Source organism: Opisthocomus hoazin, chromosome 4 (assembly GCF_030867145.1).
Source record: "Opisthocomus hoazin isolate bOpiHoa1 chromosome 4, bOpiHoa1.hap1, whole genome shotgun sequence".
Taxonomy (NCBI): domain Eukaryota; kingdom Metazoa; phylum Chordata; class Aves; order Opisthocomiformes; family Opisthocomidae; genus Opisthocomus; species Opisthocomus hoazin.
The window spans coordinates 79,103,203-79,125,826 of NC_134417.1; the positions used below are offsets into that span (position 1 = coordinate 79,103,203).

Below are 22,624 nucleotides of genomic sequence, written 5' to 3' on the forward strand. Positions count from 1 at the left end.
CTGCTTGAATCCTCTCAGCCCAAAGAAAACTGCCACTGTGAAAATACCACTGCTCACACGCTATTACAGCTCCATCTCGTGAGACTATGAGACCAACTTGTTTTCCATGTGGAAGGCAAGAAAAAAACACATCAGAAGCGATCATTTTCACTGACGCTTTCAAAGTAGCCCTATGGACAACAAACCATAGCAGTGAAAGCATCCTACTCTTTATATTTAATTTATACTCCCAACTGAAAACTTACAACTCTAAGATTCAAGCCACGGGAAAACAAACGATCGTCAGTCTCTTCACCACATATTATTACTCTACATCAGTTCCACTCCTGCATGGTTGTTATTACTGTGCTGTAACGAAGTGCACATCTCGCAGCACACACGAAAATGCGTACTGGTGTGCTCACTCAGCTTTCCCCTGGACTTATAGTAACAGAATATTTGTCAGGAAATCAGGAAGTTAAACCTGGCAGCAATAAAATCCTTTGAGCCAAAGAAAATACTGGAACTTAAATTTTGAAAAATGGGGTTTAGATCATTCCTGGTACAACTCCAATAGGGTCTGAATCTCTATTAGTAAAACTGGAAAATGCCACTAAGTTTTTGTAATGACAACTGAGAATTTACAATAAGGCACGAACATTCCTCCTCCTGCAAAACCAGAAAGTTTTCCCCCAAACACAACTGGAATTGAGTGAGAACAAAAGCTGAAATGACTCGGTGAAACCACCACACTCTCAGTTTCATAACATAGTGAAAAATGGTTACAGAGTGTATTTAGGAAAAAACTATATGCATATGCAGACAGAAGAGAAGATGACTAATTCCACTCCTCGGAATTTCACAGCAACATTCCCTTTCAAAAAATGCTTTCTCAAGTGAACGACGTGTTTCTTTTGGTCTTTTGATAGCCTACAGCACTGTCAAGAAAAATGTTTCAAAGTAGCCCACACAAACAGAAAGGGTACTATAGATTATAGGAGCCACATATTCCAAAGGGAACACGCTTTTACCTGCTAGTGCTTGTATTTTAATGTAACTCTTACTCATTGCTTTGCGCAGCACCACGCAAAATTTTTATTAGAAACCAGGGGGAAAAAAAAGATCAAAAAGGAAGCAGGTCCATATTCTGGTTTGAAAATCAAATATGAGCAAGCAAGTCCACCAGAAGGTAAAAATAAACTTTAAAATCCTCAAACACAAAATATTTGAAAGAGGCTAAAAATAAACCAGCTTGTTTTTTAAAAAGCCATTAAAATCGACCTTAATAAATTTACTATATTTTAAGTGAGAAGTGATATTCATATGTCAGGGAAAGTATCAGAGCAGCAGTGGAGTTTCCATATTCAAAATATTTGATAGATCTGCTACACAGTTACCCTTGCACATTAAAAATGTATTACATAATGTAATTTTTTGTGAAAAACTTCTCAGGGATAAGCAGAGAAAATTAATCAAGTACTATCAGAACATTCTTGAAATGCTACAACATGCCTGAATTCAAGAGACATTTATTCATTTGGTGAAGATACATCCTTTTTATTGAAAACAGTCTGTAACACACTGCATGTATATTTTGTTTCTATTTTAATATATTTCATTAGTATTTTTCTTGGAATTTAAACAAAAATGTTCCTGCTTGTGTGAGTTTTAAGTCATTAGTGCCAAAACTTCAGCCAATGTTTCATAAGAAAATTATTGAATTATGTCTGTTTATGATTATAACACAGATTTCTCAAGAAAATTAATCCTTCTTGGGCATTAAAAACTAAATGAGTATGAAAGACTAGAATGTGTTTAATGTGACCAAGCTAGCTTTTCCCCCCAAAATGCTTCAATTTAATCCAAACTAATTTTTTAAAACTTAAACAAAGTCTAATAAAAGTTATCGCACTTCGAAAAATGACGTGCATTTACTAGAAGAGACTCGATAAAAAGATATCATTAAAAAATCCAAATTGTGAAGGCCAAGAATTTTACTATGCAACTGCCGTAAATAATTTCTTTTTGTTTTTAATGTAAGTTCATGGATGAGTCAAAAAGAGCATGTGTGAGAAAGAGAAAGAAATCCCAGTGCAACTGAGAAATTAAACTGAAAAATTAAATCAAGGAGCCAAAAAACAGACACACAGATGGTAAAAACTGGCAAAAATAAAAAGTAAAATTCATGCTCCTAAGTACCAACAGATGCAGTGACTTTAAAATATTACTCCTTGAGGATACACAAAGACAATAATCCCAGATTGTGATTTCTGGGCCAGTCTACTGCTGCACTAGAGCCGCAAAATACACCGTATTGTACAGAGAAAAAACAGCGTGTCAGAGACGGTGCTATCTGCACTGCCAGTCTACTAAAATAGAAGGGAAGAAAATTAAACTATCCAACACTGTGAAATTAATGTCTTCAGGAAAAAAAAAAAATTAACTGTGTAAATGAGATAAGAGAGGTGACTTAGAGAATCCATTTACAGACTGATAATACTACAGGACTGAGCATGCACTGGTTATTTGAGCAGTGCTGAAACATTCCTTCCTGAAATGCTATTCAAGCTTCACGCTCTGGATGGAAGCGAGAGTGTGCTTCCCAGACTCCGCGCTGTTAAACTCGCCACGCTAATAGCTTTACTGACCTCTAATCCTATCTAGCGTCTCCTTGATTTCAATCACCACAATCACCTAAAAGCTATACCCGTTCAGACTACTGGTATTAAAACAGTGAAAGAAAAAGAATCCAAACTTTGAAAACTGAGAAACTGATGTGTAGTACCTATATGCTTGAAGTTCAGCCTTTCCTGAAAGATCTTCCAAGAATCAAAACTTGAAATTACTAATTATTAGTAGTACTTTTAAAATGCACTAATTTTCCAGATTGTTAAACGAATTAAACTGATACTGCTACACATGATTGAACAAACTCAGCATCTCACGCCATCACCACAATTTCAGGCTAGGTACAGATACATAACCATAAATACTAGTGCTTTTTTCGGCTAAAAAACAAAGTCGATTTCAAAGAAAACAAAATTATATTTCTTTACTACCTCTTTTACTATGCAGAAGTTTACACTGGGTGCTTTCTCCTCCAAAACAATTACTGAAGATGTCAGGATAATCATAACATCAGGAAGGTGACTGAGAACTCCACAACATGAATGTGTTTAAAAACACAGTCACAAGAAAAACATCTGTCACAAAGTAAGTTTTACAAGTTATATATGGATACTTATAAACATATAGATATACACACACATACATATATGTCATCAATGACAGCACTTTAAAATACTGCTCCTAAAAGTGGGCAGCTAATGAAGTGATCTGTATTTCTCGTATATAAATACGTGCAGAGATGTACTTCGTTTAACTCTACCATATACATGGATGAGCAGCAAGAATGCTGAACTATAAAAATGAACAGGAATGTTTTCTATATGCTAACTGGCAAACAGAAAGATGGTGCCATGAATGAAAGAATTTTTGTCTCCTGCGGAGGCTCCAACCTGGGCTGACCCAGCAAGGCGTCACCTCTCACCAGGGCACCTGCGGGTTTCGGAGGTTTGGCTTTGGGGTACCAGTCACAGCGTGCCGGACGCCAGCTCAAAGCCCCGGGGGCCAGCATGGGAGGGCACAACTTCTCTTCAGCGGTGCCTCCTTCTACGTTAACATGCACATGTGGCTGTAAAATGAAAAAAGTCCTCAGGGCACTGCATTGCAGTGAGGGAGAAATTTCACATAGATTCAGATATAATAATTTCTTTCAGTTTCTTCTGCACATTTCCCAGCCTAGATCCTCTTATTTTCTGCTGTCCCCTGACACACCAGGACGGAGCTGAAGTGCCTCCTACCCAGTCTTCAGCTTTTCAGTAAGACTGACATTTGTTAATTCAGGGGAAAAATGGCACAGTCCTTGAGCCCCATTAATTTCACCTACGCAGAATGCTGCGATACACGTGCTCCTACTGAAGTATAATATTATAAGACACTTCTTTTGCACAGAGACCAATTTTAATGACCTTCAACTCATCAGCACAATCCATCAGTTCTGATGAGAGTATGAGTTAGAAGAGTCTTCGGGAAGAGAAAGCTATTTAAAGTGACGAAGTGTAACTACAAGGAAGAAATACTGATGGGCTTGCTTTCTGAAATCTGTGCTTTGTTGTAACAATTATTGCCTAGAAAATCAAGATAAATAAAAAATGTATGATGGAATACTCAATGTAACTTTCAATAATTTTCAGTAGAGATGCTCACAGATATGACCGCTTTCTTTTGGGGATATTTAATTTAATCTGAGCTGTGGATAAATGAGTTGAAATTAAAGCAATCATGAATTCCTACACATTAGGAAAGTAAAGATTTCTGAAGACAAATGAGGGTATCCAAAAGGAAGAGGAAATTAAATCTTGATACAAACTGATTGACCACTGGCTTCCTGCCTAATATTTTTAAGAAATACTAAGAGGACCAGAGGTTTTGTTCATACTGGATCCCTCAACTCCTCCGGTGTTTATTTAACAGTCTGTAAAAATGTTTGCAATATACAGCCTAAAAGATTTTTTTTTTCGTTTTGGAAATAGTTACGTATGTATGTTGCCCTTAACATTAATTTTTAAACTGTGAAAACAAACAATATGTTAAATGGCAAATATGCTAAAATAATAATAGCCAACTGATTTTGCTCAAATTCATAAATAGTCATCTCTGGGCCAGAAAAAGCAGCATAAAAATTTTCACTCCAAATGAATTTAATCACATGCAGCTGGCATCAAAGTGAGTGATACCTTAATATGGAATCTGGGCAACAATTTCTATTCTTAAAATATCACATGCAAGAGATCAAAACTTGAAAGGAATATTTATTTCAAAAATAAAAACTTTACAGCAGTACAGAAAGTCTTTAGTTCATTAATATTTTTAGTGCTTCACATGTTTCCAGTTGAGTGCTTCCTCGTGGAAACACCAGTTGTGTTGTATTGGTTTTAGTTCTGTGTATCCTGAGCATGGAACCCACCTCAACCAGACTAACCGTATCAGTTACAAACCAGTTTTCCTTCTTTGCCACAGCGATTCAGCAAAAGCCCTTACCAGTGCCACAAGGCAGCTGGCCAATACTTGCTGGGTCTTATGAAAACACTTCTATATTATTTATTAAATCGGATCAAACAAAAATAAAATAAAAAAAAAAAAGAGGGAAGAGAGGGATTGTTGTTTCTTCTGTTTTGCATGTGACACATACAAAAGTAAACAGTTTTTTTGTACATCCTGATTTCCTAACCAACCAAATTCCAGTTCTCCCTGCTTGCTCCCTCCCCAGTCCTGGAGACTATCGAGGTTGACCATTTCACATGCAACTTCAAGTAGCTTCAAGATAAATTTATAAATTTTAAATGGACTTATTTTCAAATCAGTCAGTGAATGAATTGGCAAGGCTGGTCTATTATCTTCTTTTCTCTTCCAGTTACACTGATGAAATAAATTAAAATCTTATGGTATATCGCATCAACTAAGTCATATTACATAATTCCATTCACTCGGTTGCTGCACTCACTAAATCTTGCTGTGTCACTTCATGAGGAATCATGACATTTCTCAAAGTATCCTATAAATTACAGTAACCACTTAATACAGCCAGAGTACTACATCCAATAATGAAATGCTTGTACTTCAGCAATAAAATCGAGATTAAATTTAAAACCCAAAAATAAAACAAAAACCCAGACAAATTACTTCCACATAACTCAATTATTAACTCCAAGTTACACGGTATCATTCCCCTTTACAGCAAAGTGCAACCATGTCATTGAAGTGACCTGTCCACACAGGATTTTAAAGGATAAGTGCCTTTCCCATTTCCATCAATGGAAGGGGAATTAATGATCATTTCCAGAACAGACAGGACAAACTTGGCCTTCTTCTGAAAGCATCTTCCTCCTAATTAACACTTCATAGAAAAAAAAAAAAGTGTAAAAATCAGCCTGCTGTTATTCAATAAATTAGAAAGAGATAAGTTTCCCATTCAGATAAAATCTGTCATTTTCCCTTGCCCAAAATAACCACTCTGACTTTATTTCTGTTCTGCTTGGAATTAACTGACTTCCACAACTCGGCAATGATTTACCTGAATCTCGCCTAAAAACCACAGTGAGGCGCGAAGAACCCTCACATCCATGTTCCTGTCCGGATAAGCTGTTCGAGTTTACTGTAGGAAGGACTACAACTTCCACTACAAATTAATAATAAAAGTATTTCTTTTAAATAAGTAGCATTAGCCATTCAGAAGAAAAATTGTACCAGGAAGAAAATCAGATTCTTAAAATAAAGGCATTTATTTTTCCACCTCAAGTCAAGCATATTCTAAAATGCAAATTAACTGAAAATTAAGTTAATGTCAAGCTTCAGCGAAGGCCAGACTGACTGCTAATGCAGAACCTATAAAAGTCTGGCATGACAACCAAACCAAGCAAATTCTCAGTCTTGGGTTTTCCTATAATTTGAAAGGAACAGGGAAAGAAAAAAAAAAAAAAACAGTATTTGGGACAAGTGATTTTGAGTGGTGTCTTTCCGATAGAATATAAAAAGGGGCATCATCAAGACTCCAGAAAATAAACCAGAGAAAGGATTTGGGAAGCTGGGGTTTAGAGATGTCATCTCCTTCTTCCCAAGGAACTGGTTGCTGTCCTGTAAAAATCTGTATTCTAAAACACAAAGCAGGTGTGCAGGAAGAAGAGAAAGGCAGAGCAGGGAAAATGAGAGAAACACAAAAAGGAAGAAAAAAAGGGTAAAATATCAATACCTTCTACTACCAGTACCACCTTCTGAAACAAAAAAGCAGAATTTCTTTTGAAGCCTCAAAGATACAAGTAATCACTTACATATTTACACTTTGGTTAAAAGGCTAGAATGCAGAACGAGCATAATGTGCATTTTAAATTAAGAATACTTTACCAAGGGCAAGAGAGAACCCTCTATAGACACAATTAGCAGAATTGCTTTAATACACTTAAAACTTTTAACCTTTGTGGTCTTTGAAGTGAATAGTGGAACTGCATCTATCTGAGGTTTGTACGGAAGGGCTGTCCTGCCCTGAAAAGTTTTACAGTGCTGTAAACTAATGAAATAAATTATCTTAATTTGGTCAGATCTATTTTAATTAACTGTATTACCCACCACGGGAATGAGGACAAATTTTAATTTTCCTAATGTATTTCCCTCTGCATTACTGTGGCACGCCATAACTACGGCTCCTGCTCGCTACGGCTAGCTCTGCCGTGCTGGGGCCACCTCGCCCCCGCGCCCGCAGCCGGGCGGGCAGGGCTGCACGGAGCCCCGGGGCTGCATGGGACGAACTCACGCCACGCTCCCACCGCGGCTTCGGAGGACACGGCATGGTCGCAGCAACAAGCACGTTACGAGCACAGCGAGAGTGGTTCTATTATAAACAACCAGTTGAGAAGCATTACATATGCCGAGTAAGCAGTAAACATGTGAGAAGATCAACATCTTTCACAGCATGAAGAAAGAAAACAAGTTCTTAAAAGAAGTAAAGGAAGACCTGAGGGATCCTTTAGATGAAATGCTCTTCCAGGCCCAGCAAGGGGTTTTCAGATGTCCTTATTTGATCTGCTACCATGGACAGACAGTAGTCAAAAAAAGCCAGATAATACTGTTCTGCTAAATATTTAGAGAACAGTCAGAAAAATAACACCAATCATTTATTTTAAGCTTCTTGCAGCATCTCCATATAATTTAAAAGTATATTACTTAAATCCCTGGTATCACAGATTTATTACCATTAACTACTACGACAGGATTATTTAAATAGTTCGGTCCAGAAGGGCAGGAAAACAGCAGTGTATGGTTACCAGCAAGTCTGAAAATGCCCTTCCTGCATGCCAACACTCTTCAGAAAGGTTCTGCAGAACAAAGTAGGTCTCCTAGCAGATACTAGCAGAGACAGAGTTGTTACCATCCCACTCTACTCCGTGCTTGTCAGGCTGCATCTGGAGTACCATGTCCAGTTCTGCTCACCAAAGACATGGACAGACTGGAGAAGGTCCAAAGTAGGGCCACAAAGATGATCAAAGGGCTGGAGAACCTGGTCTGTGAGGAAACACTGGAGGAGTTAGGTCTTCTCTCCCTTGCTCAGGTGTCAGACTCAGGGTGCACCTCATCACAATATCCCAGTATTTAAAGGGCGGCTACAAAGAGGACAGAGGCTCTCTCTTCACAAGAAGCCACATGGAGAAGACATGGGGCTACAGGTACAAGCTGATATCTTGATTCAGAATGAATCTTAATATCAGAAAGAATTTTTTGCAGTAAGAATGGTCATTCACTGGAACAACCTCCCCAGGGATGTGGCAGAGTCCCCATCACTGAAGGTTTCCAAGATGCCATTGGACAGGGTGCTAGGTAATCTCATCTAGGCTCCTTTTCCCACAAAAGGCTGTGTCCTGGGTTCCGCCAGGACAGGGTTAATTTTCACCAGAATCCAGGAAGGGGCACAGCCGGGCAGACTGACCCCACCTGGCCAAACAGAGCCGGGTATTCCATACCATGTGCCGTCATGCGGGGTTCCGGTGGGGGGGAGCTGGGCAGCGGGAACTCACTCGCGGCTCAGGAGCGCACGACGGTCTGGTCCAGGAGAGTCGGCTCTGTGGGTTGTGCGGTTTGTGTTGTGTTTTCTCCTTATCTGTATCGTTGTTGTTCCTGTTTCCCTCTGTTTGCTGTTCTCTTAAACTGCCCTTATCCCGACCCACCAGTTTCTGCCTCTTTCTTTCCATTCTCCTCCGCACCGCGGCGGGGGGAGGGGCATCCACGTGGCGCTTTTGTTGCCGGCGGCAGCCAAACCAGAACAGGCTGGACCACATGATCTTTCAAGACCTGGGCTGTTCTACAGTTCTTTAAATTTCAGCCCAGTCCATCTGCATATTTGTGTGCACGTGTACAAATATCTGTAAGAGTGCGAGTGTTTGAGCGTGAGGATATACATCTGAACACGATGTGTGCCTTTTTCTAGAATGCTTCAAATCCATGAAGTTTTTAGTAAAATTGACTTCTCTTTTTTTTTTAAATTGTGTACTATAATCGCCTCTCCACATCTAGAGCCACATTCTGCCACTGACTTCACATCTACACAGCAGCAAGAACTGTAGCCCCTAAACTGTCTCACCTATTTAATACACAGTATGAAATGACAGATTATTTTTCAAAGGAGAACAAGATAGATGCCAGCATGAAACATTGTTTATAAATGCGTCACCACTACAGCTGTCCCCAAGCAACAAAGCTGTTTATTCCAACCTCCTACTTCATACAAACTGAAACCCTCAGCACTGAAAAACAACTTCAAATTTGTTCGTGACTCCAAGACAAATAATAAGCATTTCTTTCCTAATTATACAATCAAGGTCATGTCCATGAAAGTCCATTTTGCATAAAAGTGCACAGACTTCTAAATTCCATGTTTATATTTTCTTAAAATTAATATGTAGTCTAGTTTGAAATTTGATTCTGTCTGTACATACTGATGCATTCAGCATAGAGATAAGCCTTTCTCTTCCAGGCTGCTTCTCTCTCCTTCTGTGGTTATACATACATATTTTGAGAATATTTAATAAATATGTGTAATTTAACAAATATGTGTATTAATATATTCATATCAAAGCTTTATACAGAAGAATACAGAGAGTCTTCTGAATTCAGAAGACATGACAACTCTTCCGGGGGGTAGGAATTAGGGTCTACACAAAAATCACAAATAGATCAAGTTAGAACGTAAAAGTCAAATGGCTTTTAAATATGGAAATAAAGTTTAGATTCAGAAATCTTGATCTGAAGCCAGTTAGGTTTAAAGTCAGATTTAATCCTAGAAGAGGTCTGTGATTCTGATTCTCACTACAGAAAAATGTGGTAAAAATTTTATCCTTAAAAGCAGCAATTATAAATACAGAAATAGAGAACTTACAGGCCCATCGTAAGAGCTTGTTTGACCCTCTCATGCCCCTTTTTAAGCATTCTGACACATAACACAGAACGGGCTCCAGCAAGTCTCCCAGATCGAGATGGGTCTGTGGGAACTGGGCACCTCAACACCCACCAGAGCCTTGGTCGCTGGAGGCTGCTCAGCCTGGACACGACCCAGCCGAGTGCACACCTGCCTCACAGCGATGCAGATCTGGACTCCAGTACTGCACTAGAGGAGTTTGAATATTTTTATGTAGGTACTTACATTATAAACACTTAAATACAGGTTTATCATTTTGGAACTCACTACACACAGTCTTTTTTCTAACTTAACTACCACACGGGGAGACCACTGAAACACCGAACACTGAGCTGAAGGAGTTAACATCTTGCCAATACACAGAAATAAAGGGAGCAGTGGCATCAGTAGCCAAGAGAAAATATTGGTGGGGCAAATCAAGCTTCTTAGTACAAAAGCAAGAAGAAACAATTGCTGCAGCACTCAGGGTGTTGACAACCCCATCAGGTGAAGGCCAGTGTGATCATACAGCCAAGAACACGTCTCTTGTAGTAAAAAAGCTGAATTTGCAAGTGGATATGGGACCGGGGAGACTTTGAACGCTTGCAGGGGCACCTTGAGGTCTTCTAATCAGCTCTGTGACTAACACAAAAATTTACTGAATCCTCTGCCAAGGCACTGGTCACTGCTGCCACCTGCCCATAGTTACAGCTACGGCCCATTAGTTTATACTAAGTCAGGTGCCAAGCCGTGCCTTTCTCGGCCACGTCCTATGGCTCTACCTGCAGAAATGCGCAAACCACACAAGCCATGGCCTTGCTCACTAGCTGGTAACATGTTTTTTTTCTCCCCTAATCAGCCTCAGAGCAGTCCTGCCCGGTTTCACAAACCCTGGATATCGTCCTGGCTACCCACGTACACCTCCGGCCTTTCAACCCACTGAAGACCCCCAGACAAGAGACTGGCCTCTGCTTTAGGCCTACAGCTTCGAACACATGCATATCTCTCTTTGTGACAGAAATTCTTTCTAAGAAGTATGATAAGCTTTAAAACCATCTTTGTATTTTATAATTCATATGCTGTCATGGTTCTATGTTCATTAAGGTTGTTATCACACGACACATATTATAATGCGTGTGTATTCAGAGAGAGAGGGAGAGCAACGGGACTCTATCTTGGCATTGTACAGAGTAACAGACAACCAGTTAAAAATTCTCCCTCCAACTGAAGCCTAGCTAATCCTTTTTCCATATCTTAAAGCAGAACTCCTTACTAATGACAACAATTCTTACTGCAGTTTCAGCCTCTGCATGTGAGGAGTTTGAGATAAGAAGAGCCCCCGCTCCCCAATCCCCCCCATCTCCAGCCCATGACACACAGAAGTTGCAGACCTTCCCACTGCAGTTACAGCCATAACAAAACCTAGAAACAAAAGCCAAATTACCTGTCAGACAAGGAGAAGCACGAAAGAAGTACAGTAGTGAAAATAAAAATACTTATATATATTAGTCATACTGCTATGAAATATTCAGAACTAAATAAAATAAATGAGCTGTATTTCCGCCTTACATTATTCTGTTAAGACATAAAATAGAAGCAGAGTTTTTGTTATTAAATGAAAAAACTGACAACATGGTTAAACTGGAGTATGAGAATCCACAGGAAATCAGTGGTTTAAATTCACCAACTTACCTCTGGGGCTCTGATTATTTTTTTTTTTTCAGCTGACAGTGCTGAAACACACTAATTTATGGCATCCAAATGTTTTAAGTGAGCATATTTAATCACATTAAAAGCAGGCCTTTTCTTGCTGAAAATACAAGCTGAAGGCAGGTACTCTACAGCTGGAGATATAAGACCATATGGTATTTGCACATCTGATCTGACTGAAAAAGGAAACAGAGAAACTGCCCCAGATTACTACAGACAGATGTCATGAACAGGAATAACTTTCGGGAAGTGTTCCGTACCGCACATTTCGGCTCAAGACGACAGCAGCAGTAACCAACTTCTCTTCCCATCTCAGAATACATATGAGCTGCTTTAATCTCTGGGCTTTGCTAAATACAAGAAAGCTAGTGCAATTTCAGGAATCGGACCTGTTCTTCAGTAATAATCATGGAATTTTACACCATCTCCTACCTTGCTTTCATGCACTGACAAATACAGATATACAGAATCATAGAATGGTAAGGGTTGGAAGGGACCTGAAAGATCATCTAGTCCCAAACCCCCTGCCATGAGCAAGGACATCTTCCAGTACTACACCAGGTTGCTGAAAGCTCCATCCAGCCTGGCCTCGAACACTGCCAGGGAGGGGGCAGCCATAGCTTCTCTCGGCAACCTGTGCCAGTGTTTCACCACGCTCATGGTGAAGAATTTCTCCCTTATATCTAAACTAAATCTGCCCTCTTTTAGTTTACAGCCATTCCCCCTTGTCCTATCACTACACACCCTTGTGACAAGTCCCTCTGCATCCTTCCTGCAGGCCCCCTTCAGGTACTGGAAGGCTGCTGTAAGGTCACTCCGGAGCCTGCTCTTCTCCAGGCTGAACAGCCCCAATCCCAAATACATGTGTGTATATAGATTTACATATAGTTTTAATACATAGTTATTATATAGTATAATGTATAGTGTATTTATAGTTAGTATTTTACCAATGAAACTAAAATGACCACTCGAGAGAAGCTTTCTGTGTATTTAAACTTAAGGAACTGGTGAAAAGTTTAACTCTTTCATGCAGTCCCTTTTCATGTCCTCCTAGTATGAAACAGCATGAGTCCAGATTTGATCAGGGCCTGAGCAAGTCTTGAGGGGAACTGAGGGAAAAAAGATTTCTCAAAAGAAAGTGGCATTACCATATATATGAATAAATTTCAGAGGAAATAAGTTTTATCAACTATTCTTCAAACTTTCGTTGCTGTGGGGGAAAAGAAAGTGCTGTGGAGAGCAAGGTGAAGAACAAAACCCACCTTTTCTTTTGTTAAGATATTTCAGAATTAAATTAAAGATTGCAAATTTTCTTCCTAGTACTTGACAATCTGTAAGAGATACTTAATGAAATAATTGAACGAAAGAGTAAAAAATACAATCCTTAACTTTCTAACTGTATTCTGAAACTGCATTTGGATTTTTGGCTTTATGGCGAAGAAATGATTCTCTGGTACAAACAGTTTCACATAATGTACTCCATGGGCTTGAGAAATACCCAGACTTTCTGAGAAATACACAGATTATTTCCCCTGTGGACAACCAGAGGGCTCTGGAACTAACAGGGAACAATCCTTAGGTAGATATAGCTAACCGGCACATATAACGAGCATACCTTAAAGGACTTGGAAAGCAGAATTAATCTTTTCCATTTCTCTGATGTATCACTCTAATTTAGCAGAGCCCTAGTAAAGTACAATAGACAGGAGCAAAAGCAATTACTTCCAGGAATTTTAACAGGCTTCATGCCTTCCTCCGTTTTTAGGTGCTAAAACCCAGACAAATTTACAGAACTATTTCCATAACAACTACTCCATCATATCTAATTCTGTGCCCTTATTAGTCCCTGCTACAGCAGCTTATAATGATTTCCTGGAAACAAGGTCTCTTGCAGTTTCACCTGCAGAACAGGCTGTGATGTTGTAGAATTAGTTTGCTCCATAGTTCTGCTTATGGGAAATGAGGTGGTGTCCACACAAAAATAATTTCACTTTTTTGGTACATCACACCTTCACTCCTCCAAGCACAGCTCCAGGGAATCTTCATGTATGTTACAAGCTGACGAAGATCATCCTGGAACTTTTTTTTCACCTGATATTCAAAAGGAAGAAATGAGACAAGCTTCGAGAGAAGTAACTCCATCCAAGCCAAAAGAGTCTTCATCCAACAACAAGCCTCTGGAGTCTGAGAGATGAATGGAGTGTTCACTCCTATCTCCCCTGAAGAGCCATCAAGGCAGGTCAGACCAGGGCTGTTGTTACCCTGGTATCTGTAACAAGTTCTGCCCTGGAGGTTTCTTGGCACTGCCCCTGCCTTGCCCTCGGTGCCAGACCTGCTGCCTGCTATTCCTTCTGCACCTACGGGCAGGGAGCGCAGCCCACTCCAGCCCCTCCGCAGCTCTGTCAAGCATGCAGTGACAGGACTGGAAGTTGCTAAATTAATTCATTATGCCAGATAGCAACCTCACCACTTCAGTGTCTTCTTCACAGAAGTGAAAGGCTTAACTGGTGAGAAACAAAAAGCCCACAGAGAACACTGAAAGAGTTTAAAACCCAGAAAAGAGAGTGGAAGAGTATCTCTGTCTGCAGCTACTCCATCCCCTGCCAGGCCCTTCCCTCCCTCTCTCTGCAGAGCTCTGCTGCATCCCACCCTCACTGTGGGCTTTCTTCTGTGCATATCCTGTTAAACAGATTTCAGTCTAATTAATTATCCTGCTGATATGAAATTGCAAAAGGACCCTGGACTTCCAGGTACATACAGATTTATTAACACATTAAGAAATGAACCCGCTCTCTCTCAAAAAAAAAAAACCACTACCACAAACAAACAAAAACAAAAAGCAGAAAACTTTCTCAGAAGAAACATGGCGTTTGCAATTTGAGACTTCAACCAGTTAAATCAGGTAACAAATACACTTCCAGACTACCATTAGTGCCCAATTATTTACCTAATTGGTGAATAAATTGAACTAGTTAAGCTGTTCAGAGACCAAAATCAGCCCAAAACTTAATATAAAACATCATATATTAAAATATTCACGTACCAAACATTTTATAAGATGATCACTATTAAGATTCCTAGTCCAACCTCTTTTGCTGAGACAACAGTTTCATTAACTGCCACGGTGAAAATCTAATGATGCAGGGAAATGTGCCTCAAAAACATCAAACAAGCAGAACCGTCACAGGAGATGCCTTCGAATCTGGGCACCAACTTTCCATTTCAACACAGGCAGATGCAGAGACAGCAGTAAACTCACGCGCACTAACCCTACATCTTTTGAGAGGAAAATAGTAATGGAACTACCACTATCATTAAATGTTCAGAGGAAAATATATAAGGACCAAAAAGAGAGGTTTTTCATTAGACATATAATTTTAAATGAATCTGCAGCTAACTACAAAAATACAAAAATTGTCAACAGCTCACATTTGGGTTGTTTTTAGGGTTTCATACTCTGTGATATTACTTTAGCTCCTTTTTAACTAAGAATAGGGTTGAATAAAGTATGTTTGGAGTATCCTAGGATTTGACAATGCTGGACTTCAAATATCGGTATGGTATTTGTGGGTGAAGGAGACCAGTCCCAGGACACCAGCCCAGTGGTGGGCTCTAAACCTTCCCCTCTGTTCACAAGGTGCAGTCTAAGAAGCCTGGGCTGTCAAACAGCAGACTTCATTTCGAAGCTCCTCTGTATAAAGCAACTTCTGTTTTTATGCCCTATTGCTGTAAAATACAAAATCTGCACATTTCTGTTCAATGCAACAACTCAATGTTTTCCTGTCATGTTGTCTAAAGAGGAAAAATGAGTTAATAATCCTACATATGCACTGTCCTATATATAAGCTTCCTGTTCTATTTCCAGTCTCCATAGTAAGGATGCATTTTCATGACACATTTGAAGACGCTTCCTGGAAAATTTCAGACACATACAAATACATAAAGTGACTACTAGGCAATTTTAACTTTAGACCTTTAAATCTCTATGGCTACCATCTTATTCATAAAAAAACCCCAAGTTGGAATTACTTAGTGTCTCAAAATAAAACATGATCAAAAGCAGTATAAATGTACACTAAATAAATAAAACACTGTCTTCAAATTTATAATTAATATATTTTACAATGTTAAGAGCAACAAGCATTTAAAAGTGCAATGCCAAAACTGACCCACATTTGGCTATTCTGTAGTAATATTGTTAGGTTTCAACAGCAAAGTGTTTATCAAAATAATAGTTTAATTAAAATAACCATGTTGGTATCAGTTGTGAAGAACAGCAGCACTCCACGTACTATATAAATGTGTTTATGACTCAAAATGAAATAATTTGCAGCTGTCTATTTCAGTTTTAAAGCTGTGTTTTCGGAAGCAGAAGGAGTCCTACACAAACTTAGTCAGCGTACTGCTGGTGCTTATATCATGCTTAGAGAGCCAATATCACATAAGAATACACTTCTTCATAATAGCTTGGAGTAGCGTAAAGATTAGATTGATAAAGTAATATATATATATGCATATATATTACCTGTTCTTGCCTCTCCAGCCACTTGTCCACCATGGGATGACTGGCACTTAACGATGACCGAGCATTGTCTCTCTGAAACTGGTTAGACCAGCTACTAGTATCTCGTGGTAGGCTTCTGTAGTTTTCATCTTTCTAGTTTAAAAGAAACAAAAAAGTGTCTTATAAAAAACAACCAGTCCTTGCACATTAACAATGCAGCTGGTTATTAAACCAATACAAAAGGAGACAAAGCAGAACGCAGGTCCACCTGGACCCAAGGACAACGCGATTGCCCAGCCGTTCAATTGCAAGAGCTCCCCTTCCGTAGCACCAGTGCAGCCCAGCCAAAGCCTTTGGTGGGTCTGTAGCTCCTGCACCCACTTGTGCTTGACTACCTCTCTTCTCCAGCCTCAAACCTCTAGCGCGCAGACTCACCAAGTGCATACTCAGCAAAGCTTTCAGAGCATCATGCTCTTTAGTTTCATTCTCACCAAAAGCAACTATGCCATACCCAGTCCATCCAGTGACAGCAAAGGCCACTCTGTAATTTTCCCAAGCCTCTGTACATAATCAATTTTACAATCAAAGCCATTTCACTGCTCCAGGTACTATCCTTTAGACCACAATAGCATGCCAGAGAGTTCAAAACTTGAATTTATTGCTCCACATAACAATGCTTTGCTTGGTTTGCCTGAAGGTATACAAATACAGTCACATTTGTAAAACAGCAGCAGATGGAAATTGTGCTGATGAAGATACATTTAGCCCATTGAGACTGATAAAAAAAATTTTTTTTTTTCTTTTTAATTGATGAGTTTGTCTTAACACCTTTCACACAAGCTGTACAAATTCATTCTTCAGCTTCTAAAGATGCTTAGTCCTTACCCAGTCTGATCACTAAAAGCCAATAAAAACAAAGGCAGATCCTTAGCGATGGGAGTTACCCTTAGCCCAAAGTCAATGAATTACCGATAACTTACACAGGTTACTTGCCTCCAACTGAAATAATATATGGAACTGAAATTCTGCTTAGCTTTTCAAAAGAGGACTATAAATATACTGTAAGTATCCTTCCATCAGAAACAGAGTATTTTTTCCAGTCAATGTTTGTCTATCCTCATGCCAAATCACATAATTTAGAGAGTATCTATTTTCCTTTTAGTCATTTATTAGCAAATAAAATAGGACTGCAGTCCTACATATGTTGCAATACTACTGCTTTTAGGAATCTCAAAAATCTCTAAAAAAATAAACAAACACAAGTGCATAGTCACAGCTAAAAACTTTTTTTTTTATTTGTAGCACACAGTGAATTTTTGACCCTGTCTTAAATCAATATTTCATTCCATCAGCATGAGTATTTCCTTTTCCTATTTACTGTATTGATATTTATTTGGCCTGGCACAGTATTAGTCCAATATTCTAAAATATGTACTGTAGTGTCAGTTCCCTTACAATTGTCCTTCACAACTTGATTTCTGGTAAATGTATGACAAGCTTTGCTAGGAAATTCAGGTCTCTCTAACTGTGATATGTAGCACAGTTTCAAAAGCTTCCTGTGTGAGAGCAGTCTTTTCCCAGACACATCAAACTTCAGCTTTATTCACTGATGACAACTTATCTTGAAAGAGACTTTGGAGTATAAAATAAGTCTTCCATTTCAACACATTAAAGTTTGAATTCAACCAGCACAAGGTAACCTTGTAAAAATCTGTCTGCACAAGTAACCAGACTAACAAATCACCATCATAAATTAATTTACCCTGCCACAAACCAGTAAGAGCTTTGCATCTTTCAGCAACTAAAAAGAAATCCAGTTTTCCAGCATGGTTAACCCCACAGCAAAGAGGAGACTCGCTCAGTCTCTCGCTTAGAAAGGGACAGTGGAAGTCCATCACCGCTTCGTACAACTGTCCCTTAGCAGAGCCGTGAAAGCCAGGGAACGGCGTGTACAAACTGATTTTTCCTGTTGCTGCTCTTATTCAGTTCTCCTCTTCTGGTGACAGAGGTGGCAGAGTTCCTATAAGCCAAAACAACAATTTCTCTTGTTCAAAGTGGTGGAAAGGTGCAACAACAAAATCAAAATCTGACAATGAAATAATGGAAGATCATTTTATGCACAAAAACCCCATACAGTTGGTACAGGAGTTATTGTCATCCAACAATAACTCGCTATCTGACAGACCATCACCTGGTCTGAATGAACAGAAATTTCTTCCTATGTAACAAGATGTTTTCTGTATTTCTGTATTTTGCAGGTAATTCCATTTGTATTGATTCATGTTTACAATCTTCAATATAAACTTTTTAAAAAGACATTTTTATCTACGCTACACAAAAGTCTCTCTCCACACAGCATCCATTACCCGTGCACAGGAATTTTTTTGCAAGAGCAAGAAAGAAGGAAAAAAAGTTCAGCAAGGGATGTGTTCTTCAATCCTTCCAGTGCTAAGTCTCTGATTTGAATCACGCAGGACAGTCTTACTGCTTAGAGTTTATATTGGAACTTCATGCTGTCAAGTCTTAAATGCCACAGTGCACAACATAAGTGAAATCATCTAAGCTAAAAGAGTTCAATTTGGCCTCTATTTGGTGAACCTATACTAACGTCAAGAATTCTGCAAGGAGTTTACACCTAATGCTATTTGTGTTGACCAGAAGAGTGCATTCATCCCATCTACTGAAATATTTCAGCTGTAGCCACTTCTGGAGAAGACTGCCTTTCTCCTGCTAAGACCTATACAAGTTTCATTTTATACAGAAGGCATCAAAGTTACTCAGCAATCTTTCTGACAGCAGAAGTAAAAGCTGGAATGGTAGAGAGATGTGGGTCCTGTAACTTCGTGTTTATCAGTGGCTCAAAATAGCACTATTATCAGAGTGGAGTAAAATACCTTACCAGTGTTGCAATTGCAGACAGACTCATCTTGCTGTTAGCCAAATAGTGAAACATTAGGGGAAAAAAAGGGCCATACAGAAGTCCTCCACTCTTTTCTCTGTCGTTACTTTTTGGCAAACAGCTCTCCCTGTACCCCACGGGTGACAGCAGTGGGGCGAGCACTAAGCTAGAGCAGGGGCAGAGACCTGCGATTTTAACACTGCTGGCTGTGGCCCTTCTCGCAGACAGCTACGCACCAAAACCCTCGGATGCTGCTGGCTACCCGGAACCCCGTCCATGCAGGGAGCTCCATCACCGCTGCTGCCAGATCTAATTCGAAGACAGCACTGGTGATCAACCATAGAGGTGGAGGTGAAAACCACAACGCTGCAGCTTAGACATCAGGATTTATCAAATCAGCTGCAATGTCATTTGCTATTTAAAATATTCTTTTCAGGGTTTAATTTTGTAAAATCTGCAAATGTTAACCCGGAAAGCTTTACTTCTATTCAGCATGACCTAGCATTAGCACACACGCTCCCAACATCCAACTGGAAAAGGTGTATGTCACTTTTAACTTCAATACCATAAAGAAAAAGATTTCATGGAACAGAAGCCATCAGGGTCACGCAGGGAATTCTCATTTCTTCTGGAGCTGCAGCTTTAAGCCCTCCTGGGACAGGGGCTGACACGCACCATCACTTACAATTAGATGCTCTACTTTTTTTAAAAAAAAGTTTCTTTTCCAAACATCTTTGGGGACCACAGGCCACATCAGCTTTATCATGTTTGAAATGGAAATTGATCAATATAACACTAAAACTGCGAAGTCACAATATTACCACTAAGGTTAACAGCAGCACTTTGCAGTATTTTTAATGAGGACACATAATCTAACCCCTCAAGATGTAGTTCAGTGTGGTGGCCCTGTGGGGCTTTGCTAGAGGGTTCGGTGAAAGGGGACAGGAAAAATGAAGCAATTTTGCTACACTTTAAATTTCAGATGATTTGCAATATGTAACAAGCCCCTCATCAAAGACTATGCAGCTTGTAGATGAAATAACTCATTAGCATGATCTGTGTACTTCAATTACTTGCTGTCAGTGCATAAACTCACTTGTGGTTTTAACCCACCGTTCTACCCCCCTGGACTCCCTGCCCCACTAACGCAACCAGACCGTCCTCCTCCACACGGCATGGTGACAATTCCACGGTTCTCACCTCATCTGCCACCAGGCCACTTCACAAATAAATAGTGAAGGAGTTGGGTTTTTCGCTGCGTTTTGACCTCCTGTATGACTGAAGTGTGCAAAATTTTGGTGTGGGGTTTTTTGGCTGGGTTTTTTTTGGGGGGGGGCGGAGGGCAGTGATAATAATAGGTAGCTATATTACAGGAGTAAAACAGATTGAAGACCTCTTCAAAGTAATTCTCTGGAAGGAGATACAAAAATGTAAACGAAGTTTTCACTTTAATTATTTCTATAGCAAATTGCCCACCTCTGTTCTAGGATTTTCACTAAGAGAGACCCTTTGGAGTACTGACATTTTTTCGCTATCCATTCTTTTTTCTTGTACGCTGTGCACTTTCGGAAAAGCTTCTCGCTTGCTTGAGTTTGATTCCTTGTGATGGCCCCAGATTGAGATAGGATTTGTCCATGTTGATGAAAAATGAGACCTTGTTTAATCTTTTTAATAATTTCATTGACAGACTTTGGGCAAATTCATGTCTACAAGAGTATCTATTATATCTCACTATAGAGGTTGCTCTTCTTTCTTTTCATGCTGCACTATGTCCATGTTTGACCCTGAACGGTTTGGTGTCACTCTCAGACAGGATGCTAACAGCTGTAATTAACAAAACATTCACACAGTTTATGTAAATATCTTTCTGTCTGATGCAAACATCTGTTTATAAATGCAGTAATATACACATATACCCATTTTCCATGCTGTCTGATTTTTTGTGTTATTGCTTTTAACTGGACTTTAGACATATAAATGAGGGATAAAACCAACTGGATCCTCATTTCTCAAAAAAAGAAGGCTGCACAAATAATGTCTATTTTACAGGGAAAATACATTATATATGGGAAATTAATTAACCTACTAGAAGTACTGAATGAACAGAAATTCCCTTTTAAGAAAAAAAACCCCCTTCTTACACAGAGGTCCAATTAGGAACTGTTGTCTCTACCGATCAGCAGCTTTTTAACCACAAATTTTACCAAATTTCAACAGTTTACCTCAAAACTAATTGTGCCAGTCACTCTTTATAAATATCCACATATCTTAAGAATCTGAGACTACTGCTTGGGCGAGCTTCCTTTTGCTCTCAGTAGATTCAGTTTACTTTATCATCCTACAGTGTAGTTCCAAAGTTTGCTTTTTTTTTTTTGAGGTATACCGAAAAACATAACCCCAGGAGCTTCAATAATCCAGATACAGCCCAGCCACCTAACACATATAAGAAGGAACCGGTTCCAGTCACCCAGTATCAGGAACCTTTGATCTATGGCCATTCTCCAAGGAGCAAAGTAACAGAGGACTCCCAAATTAAAGAATTATCACAGCTTTGTGCCTCCTCTCAGCTCTGACCTGGAACATGGGTCCTTTCCAGCAACTGGTAAAAACTGTCTTAGGATGCAGAAGATGTAAATCTAATAGTCTAATAAAGAATTTGCATGCCCTGTTTATGATGAAAACAGATGAGAAGAATGACCACTCTGTAGTCATTTTGCTGTTTTCAGAAAGACTCATCTTCAGAAATGACCCTCTCTATAGTTCCGTGAATGGAATTAATGTATTATGCATGAACAATACCTCATTAGATGCCAATGAGGAAAAAGGCAATTGAAAAGCCACTGCTCTGCTTAAGTTCTAGCACCTTACACTCAAATTTCCAGAGTTGTCCGATTCATATATTCCATGTTATCCTTTGACTGACAAGCAAGGCCTAACCTCAAAAAAAGCAGTAACTTGGGGCCATGATGAACAGACAGCTTTCTATGCATGTGGTGTTACATGTAAATATTTAGTGTTCAAAGAATATGGGCTAAATTAAGACTAAACTAAAAAACGAGACTGGCTATCCAAAACATTCTGTTGATATCCCTTGTTTACAACAGAAAAATCAAAAATGTCATGATCTCTGCATGTATACGTGCAAAGCCAGAAATTACCAGGCAGTGTATATTGTTATTTCTCAGACTGAGGGACAGAAAAAAAGCTGCATCTTCCATCCACTGTTTACTTATAAATCTCACAATAAAACCTCACAAGAGATAATGCAAAACAATGCAAATAACATATGGCAGTTGATATTCTCTAATTATAATTCAGAAGCTGGATTTTATTTCTGTAAGCTTCTTAACTAAAAAGGCATTGCTTTCCACAGTTTCATTTTGAGAAAAAATAAATGAACCATTTAGCTTAAAATGTCATGAAGCTACAGTTCTGATTCCTCTACACATTATACTCAGAAATCAGTTTCCCCTTCTACTATTTTTCACTAAAGTCGTCTCTTTTGCTTGCCACTTTAAAAGCCTCTAAA

At 39.2% G+C, this 22,624-nt stretch overlaps 1 protein-coding gene across 11 annotated transcripts in view; it reads right to left on the reverse strand.

Annotated features, from left to right (window-relative positions):
- PARD3 (par-3 family cell polarity regulator) overlaps positions 1–22,624 on the reverse strand; it is a 471,104-nt gene that overhangs the window by 247,205 nt on the left and 201,275 nt on the right. For 7 of the 11 annotated variants that reach the window (XM_075419692.1, XM_075419683.1, XM_075419685.1 and 4 more), the window contains exon 5: positions 16,218–16,349. The exons of the other annotated variants lie outside the window; for them this stretch is intronic. In XM_075419692.1, the coding sequence (XP_075275807.1) occupies positions 16,218–16,349 (132 nt within the window). The remainder of the gene's footprint in view (positions 1–16,217; positions 16,350–22,624) is intronic. 11 annotated transcript variants of the gene reach the window in all.